Below are 7,201 nucleotides of genomic sequence, written 5' to 3'. Positions count from 1 at the left end.
ATCAATTTTGGTCATCCATCAACAAAATTGTTGAAATGTCGTTAAATACAAGATAATTTTGATATCTTTTATACAAATTGAGTTGATCCGCTATATTTTTATTTCTATTTTTTTGAAAAAAATTAATAATTAAAGATCTAAATGCGCTTGTATTTTGTAAAATTTAAACGGTTTTATTGATGCAAGATTAAAAATAGTCATGTTATAATAATACTAGAATTAAAGGATAAAAGAAATGTTTAAAAAAAAAAAAAAACTAAAAGTGAATTACCATATATAAATTTATTATGGCAAAAAAGAGAATTAAGTCATTATATGTTCGGTGCAGTAAAACATTAGTTTGGGTTAGAAATAGTAGAGAGTTGAGAGGAAGTGACACAGAGCCATACAATCAGTGTAGCGGAGGGGCCAACACACCTCACCACACCACCGAATACACATTTTTACATTTTACAAACAATCTATCCACCATGACCATATAATATAAATATAAATATTTACACACTATATATACGTACATTATATAGGGGAGTCCCTGTTTTCATCGATTTTCGAATTTTACCCAGTGTTTCTTCTTCATCTCCTTCATTATAGCCTTCGCCTTATCACCAAACAAACAACACAGGATAAAGGTGACCAGACAAAGAAGGTTTCTTTTTCTGTTTCTTTTTTCTTCTTCTTGGTTTTGGGTATTCTAGATTGTTATTTTTACTGCGTTTTTTTGTTTTGTGTATTTTTTTTTCCAGGTTTTTTGAGCCGGAAAATGGTAGGCTGAAGATCTGGGTTTGATCGGCGAAATCGATTTGTTCTTCCGATGTTTTGATTTTCATTGGATTGCTCTCCGATCTTCTGGCTTTTGCGGTTTCTGAGGTACGATCTGTCTTCCTTTGATTTTCTTGATTTTCTTTTTTTTTTTTTTTTTGTTTATTATCCTTTTTCTGGTGTGAATGGAATGTACGGAGAATCTTGTGTGTTTGTAGCTTGTGCGATGTTAAGCTCCGGTACTTGGGATTAGATTTTTGTTTTCTAGTAGATTCTTAATCCGTTTGAGTTTCTATTTCCTTGCTTTGTTAATCAGGATTTCTTGATGGATTTTATTCCTTTTTTTTATTTGCAAGTTAAGTTGAATTGATTTCTTTTGTTGAACTGCTAATTTTGTAACTTACTCGGTTTCACATAGTACAAACTTCCATTCAAAATGAATTTCATTTATTGAAGAGAACTTTCAGACATTGAAAAGTTATGTTTCTGATGTTCATTAGCTTTAAATGTCAATTTATTTGTGGAATATTGAGTTTTAAAGCAAAATATTCCAAGAGGAGGATTAATGCCTCAATGTTTGTTGTTTTTTCCTCTTAGGATATCACTGCTTTTGAACTATGAACACTTTTGGAATTATCTGTCTACTGATAACTGCTCTCTTTGCCTTTGGAATTTTTTGTTTTGCTTTGCAACCTCACATTCATGAATGTCAGTGCTTAAAATATGCCATTTTTACTATTTTTGGGCATATAATTTCCTCCTAAGGTTATGATGGTGCGCTCCTTGCTTAGTAGGTTTGTTAGAGAAGATTCTGACGGCAAGGCTAGTGACCAGAGTGGAATGTGATTTGCATGGGTGACGATGCCAGAGTTGCGTAGTGGAGCACGGAGATCAAAACGGCTTGGTGATCTCCAGCCTGCCCCTCAACCCACAGGACAAGAAGAGAACTTGGCATTACCTACACAGAATAGAACTAGAAGGAGAGGTGGTGGGGGAAGGGGAAGAGGTAATGCAGCGGCTGTAGCAAAAGGGCCTTCAACAGGAGTTCGTGGGAGGCCAGCTGCTGCTGGTAGAGGCAGGGGGGTTAGGTTGATAGATTTAGACCCAGAGCCACCTTTCGAGGCTCCTCAAGCTGTTGCAGTTGGGGTCAGGGAACCAGCTTTTAATAGAATTGAAGGTGCTGCTGACAAAGATATTGCAATGGATGGTGGCAGTGCAGATAAAATAGTGGGAGTTGAAGAAGAAGGAAATACAACTCCTGTACCTGACAAGGTATCTTTCTGTTTGTTTCTTACCCTTTATGTTATTTTGCTATTAATAGAAATAAAGCTATAATGATTAGTTCCCTGCATAGCTAGCACTCTTTCCTATGCATTTATTTATTATTGTTTTTCTTTTAAATATTTTAGGAATGTTATTTATGCCTTTTGTTTGAGTCTTTTTTGTAATTTGTTTTCCTTTTACAGTTAAAGAGTTTTTACGAGTCTTTTTATGACTGGTTGCAGGTGCAAGTGGGCAATTCCCCTCAATACAAGACAGAAAGGAAGTTAGGTAAGGGTGGGTTTGGCCAAGTCTATGTTGGCAGGAGATTGAGTGGTGGCACAGAGAGAACAGGACCGGATGCAGTTGAGGTATATTTCTCACTTTATTAATGTTTCTGAGAGTAAAGACATAATAACTGGAATAAATGACAGTATAATTCTTTCTTTAGGTTGCATTGAAGTTTGAGCACCGGAATAGTAAGGGTTGCAACTATGGCCCTCCGTATGAATGGCAGGTGTACAAGTAAGCATCTTAGTTTTAGGGTCTAAACTTCGGGTTAATCTTTTGATCTTCAAATGCCTAATTTATGATCAAATGCTTGATTTCTCATTGAAGCACTCTGAATGGATGCTATGGAATTCCATGGGTTCACTACAAGGGTCGCCAGGGAGATTTTTACATTCTGGTTAGTGTCACTATTTACTGTTGTACTAACTCCTTAATATTCTTATTGCTGACATTGCTGGCAATCTATTTCAGGTTATGGACATGCTTGGACCAAGTCTTTGGGACGTTTGGAATTCTTTAGGCCAATCGTAAGATTGTTCTGTTTATTTCTCATTTCATTTCTCATGCATGATGTTTTACATGGAAATGCATAAGACTAGACCTAAATGATAACACAATGCATAATAATTTACCAGAATACGCAGCGTATTTATGTATACTTTTAATGATGATTAGCTCATGCAACAGTATGTCACCAAATATGGTAGCCTGTATTGCTGTGGAGGCAATATCAATTCTTGAAAAGCTTCACATGAAGGGGTAAGTCCTTGTTCATCTCTGCTCTTGCTATGTACTTACTTTTTTTAAACTTTGCTTGCAAAGTTTTTGATTTTCCGTAGTGGTGGGTACTTATTACTTTCTGTTTTCACCCTTCCTTCCCTTTTAAACTTAAAAGCTATCATTAATTTTCTTGGGCAGTGTTATACAACTATTTCATATTGATTTCTGATTCCAATATCAGGTTTGTTCATGGGGATGTGAAGCCAGAGAATTTTTTACTTGGTCAGCCAGGAACACCTGATGAGAAGAAGCTGTATCTTATTGATCTTGGCTTGGGTAGGATGTTTTTGTATTGCTCTCATTCAATTATTATATTGCATCAAAGATAGAGAGATTTTGAAATTTTAATAAGCATGACTGAATCACACCTTTGACAAGTGCCACTTTGTTCAAATGTATCTAATACGTTTATTTATTCAGCATCAAGGTGGAAAGATTCAGCTTCTGGTCAGCATGTGGAATATGACCAAAGGCCTGATATTTTCAGGTTTGTGAAATTTAGTATGATGGTTATGATAGTATAATCCTGCATGAAAGTGCACTTATCTGTTTTCTCTTACAGGGGGACAATAAGATATGCAAGCGTCCATGCGCATTTAGGCCGGACAGGAAGTAGAAGGGATGACCTTGAGTCACTGGCATACACATTAATATTTCTCATAAAGGGAAGGTTGCCATGGCAGGGTTATCAGGTTGGTCTAGTTCAATAAATTGTTGTTACTGCTTGCTTTGACAATTAAGGATTAATAGATCTCTTGGGTTTTCTTTTTTCTTAATAAAATATATCAGGGTGATAACAAGAGTTTCCTTGTCTGCAAAAAGAAGATGGCCACCTCTCCAGAGTTGATGTGTTGCTTTTGTCCTGCACCATTCAAACAGTTTCTTGAAGCTGTAACAAATATGAAGTTTGACGAGGAGCCAAATTATGCAAAGCTTATATCTTTCTTTGAAAGTCTTATTGAACCATGCACATCACTTAGGCCAATAAGGATTGATGGAGCTCTTAAGGTTCATATATACATTTGGTGAAGTGTACTGAAATGTTTGGATGTAGATATTTGCTCTCTAATCTCTACTTGTCTCTTCGGGTTCAGGTTGGGCAGAAGCGGGGAAGGCTGCTCATAAACTTGGAGGAAGATGAACAACCAAGGAAGAAAGTACGGTTAGGTAGTCCTGCTACCCAATGGATTTCAGTGTATAATGCTCGCCGTCCCATGAAGCAGAGGTAAACTACAATGTTGACATGCTGATCAGCACAATATTTGTAACTAATGCTGTCTGTCTAAATAGTTTTGTGTGTGTGTGTGTGTTGGTAATTAGTTCTCAGCTTTGTTGGTAACTTACAGATATGACATTTCCTTTAGCATGGATGTGCAGTATATTCTTAAATGATCTTGTTTGCAAATACATACCTTGTATGTACAAAAGGGTTTAAAATGGAAACATTTGCATGGGAATCATCATTATTCCCTCATAAGGAAAAGTGATAACATTTTATTTATTTTTTGGATTTTTAGATACCACTACAATGTTGCGGACTCTAGGCTCCAACAGCATGTAGAAAAGGGCAATGAAGATGGGTTATATATTAGCTGTGTAGCTTCGGCAGCAAACCTTTGGGCGTTAATCATGGATGCAGGAACGGGGTTCTCTTCCCAAGTTTATGACCTTTCATCTGTTTTCCTTCATAAGGTGAGATTCCCGTCATTTCCCCCCTTTTGTGTATATATACACACAGCTAGCTGATTACCTTGTGGATTTTTGTCAGGATTGGATAATGGAACAGTGGGAAAAAAACTTTTATATTAGCTCAATAGCTGGTGCAGCTAATGGAAGTTCTTTGGTGGTTATGTCAAAAGGTTGGATATTAAAACAGCAATTTTCTTGTCTCTTATTAATGTTGTCAAAGTAAAGTGTGTAAATGTGTTTCACATCTAACAACTGACTTCCTGGAATTGCTTAGGAACTCCTTACACTCAGCAGTCTTACAAAGTAAGTGAATCGTTTCCGTTTAAATGGATAAACAAAAAGTGGAAGGAAGGGTTCCATGTGACATCCATGACTACTGCTGGGAGTCGTTGGGGCGTTGTGATGTCCAGGAACGCTGGATATTCTGAGCAGGTGAGTTTGCTTGCTTGCTTTGTTATTCCTCTTAAGAATATTTTAAAATCAATCTCTGTTTGGTTTCTACTAGGTGGTTGAGCTCGACTTTTTGTATCCAAGCGAAGGAATACATAGACGCTGGGAGAGTGGTTACAGAATAACGTCTATGGCAGCTACTGCTGATCAAGCAGCTTTCATATTGAGTATACCTAGACGCAAAATGATGGACGAGACTCAGGAGACCCTGCGAACATCTGCATTTCCGAGTACACATGTAAAGGTCAGAACATTTCTGGTTCCACTGGTTTTGTAGAGATCAAGCAGTTATTTTTGCTCCCCTTCATTTTGCTGCTACTCTACTTTTGCAGGAGAAGTGGTCAAAAAATCTCTACATTGCTTCAATTTGTTACGGAAGAACTGTCTGCTGATGAATGATTGTTTTGATCGAGTGTGAGTTAGGGGAATGATTTTGATCTGTGAAAACAAACCCCCCACCCTTCTTGTGATGTACAACTGTGTAAAAACTGCTATTGAATTCTGAACAGCAGATTCCATTTTACAGATTGGTCTTGGCATTAAGGGCCAAGATAGATGAATGATTGTAAGCATTTCATGATGATGATGTTGTACTCCCTTCTACTTATGTAATACAACATAATTTAATCTTCATTTATCTTTCCTCATTTAAGCTGCATGCAGCCAGCACTGCAGTCAAGAAAATGTGATCTTTGGTTAAACAAAGAAACAAAATATGACTTCACATTTTCTTCTCTGCTTTTCGCCAAGGAAATAAATATATTGGTTGTGTTAATGGCATCATGTCATGTTAGTATTTAGTAATGCTACATGACATATGTTCTGCATATTGTCACATAACTTCTCATCTCATGTCTTTTATTTTGGGTGCAACAAAAAAGCATCTACTCAATACAATAGTATATGGTACAACTCTCAAAGCTTTTGGTTACCCGATGCAACAAGTGTACAGACTCTTTAATTTTATCTTTATATATATAGAAGTTTGCTCTAATGCAAACGCGCCCTCCCGTGCAGCCGTTCGAAAATTACACCAATAGTGTAAAAAAATACACAAGCAGCCGTTCGAAAATTACACCAATAGTGTAAAAAAATACACAACAATGAAATGTAAAAACACACCAAAAAATACACAACACACTCAAAAAAAAAAAAAATACATCATATCACTCTCCACCCATAATTGTGTATTTCCGAACACTGTGTGGTGCTTTTATTCATACCTAATGGTGTATTTTTGGTGATGTGTATCTAATTTGTGCATTTTTTGTTGTGCATTTTCTAACGTTGATGGTGTATATTTGCATAACTAATGTGTGCCGCACGGGAAGGCGCGGCCGCGCCTTCCTGAACTCAGCCAGCTCTATATATCTTTATGAGGCAAAGAGGCTGAATGACTATGCCATTTTCTCGAGGATATTCCTAGTTGAGAAAGACTTGTACCTTCAATCTGTGTGCATTGCGATAGTCAAGCTACAATTAGGAGAGTACAAAGTCATATTTATAATGATAGTCTAGACACATACGTCGTAGACATAATACCATTAGACAACTTCTCACAACAGGTGTTATCTCGGTTGACTACGTAAAGTCAAAAGACAATATAGCGGATCCGCTGACCAAAGGGTTAGGCAAAGAAGTTGTAGAGAAGCTGCAGACACGCGGAATGGGTTTAAAACCCTTGAAATAAAGTTATATAGTGTATGCCCAACCTAGCTGGCACCTAGGTTCAATGGGACAACTAAATTATGGAACCAAGCATGTCATTATGCGGGTCTCAGACTCCCTACCACTGCTCGTTAGAACATTGACTCCCGTTCGAGGTTAGCACGTTGATACTTTAATGATTCGAAATGTCGGTTGACATGTGTGAGTATGCGCGATACTCGGTAAAGAATCACCTATGTGAGAGAAAAGTGAGGGTCGCTTCAAAGGAGAATTGAATAGGGCTCAATTCTTTAGAAACTCC

At 37.1% G+C, this 7,201-nt stretch overlaps 1 protein-coding gene across 5 annotated transcripts; it reads left to right on the top strand.

Moving 5' to 3' along the window:
- The first annotated feature begins 519 nt into the window (after positions 1-519).
- Positions 520-5,869, top strand: LOC109156755 (casein kinase 1-like protein HD16). Of its 5 annotated transcripts, none has more exons than XM_019304603.1 (18): positions 520-632; positions 747-870; positions 1,557-2,034; positions 2,268-2,393; positions 2,474-2,547; positions 2,641-2,710; positions 2,785-2,840; positions 2,989-3,072; positions 3,275-3,369; positions 3,514-3,580; positions 3,656-3,785; positions 3,883-4,101; positions 4,188-4,318; positions 4,611-4,785; positions 4,862-4,952; positions 5,057-5,214; positions 5,288-5,476; positions 5,565-5,869. In XM_019304603.1, exons 3-18 carry the CDS (start codon positions 1,624-1,626, stop codon positions 5,622-5,624), a joined length of 2,136 nt encoding a protein of 711 aa, XP_019160148.1. In that variant the 5' UTR covers positions 520-632; positions 747-870; positions 1,557-1,623; the 3' UTR covers positions 5,625-5,869. The 5 variants fall into 5 exon arrangements, with proteins under 5 accessions (XP_019160148.1, XP_019160158.1, XP_019160135.1 ...); XM_019304613.1 differs by having other exon boundaries at positions 527-632; positions 1,554-2,034; XM_019304590.1 differs by having other exon boundaries at positions 529-649.
- Positions 5,870-7,201: the final 1,332 nt, after the last annotated feature.

This window comes from Ipomoea nil, unplaced genomic scaffold (genome assembly GCF_001879475.1).
Source record: "Ipomoea nil cultivar Tokyo-kokei standard unplaced genomic scaffold, Asagao_1.1 scaffold0276, whole genome shotgun sequence".
Taxonomy (NCBI): domain Eukaryota; kingdom Viridiplantae; phylum Streptophyta; class Magnoliopsida; order Solanales; family Convolvulaceae; genus Ipomoea; species Ipomoea nil.
Note: the sequence above shows the minus strand (reverse complement) of the source record. Positions and strands in the feature narration are given on the sequence as shown.

Coding starts and splice junctions, on each gene's coding strand:
- LOC109156755 (XM_019304603.1), top strand. CDS start 1,624: ATGCCAGAGTTGCGTAGTGGAGCACGGAGATCAAAACGGCTTGGTGAT. Junction 2,035..2,267: donor CAACTCCTGTACCTGACAAG/GTATCTTTCTGT, acceptor GACTGGTTGCAG/GTGCAAGTGGGCAATTCCCC. Junction 3,073..3,274: donor GAAAAGCTTCACATGAAGGG/GTAAGTCCTTGT, acceptor TTCCAATATCAG/GTTTGTTCATGGGGATGTGA.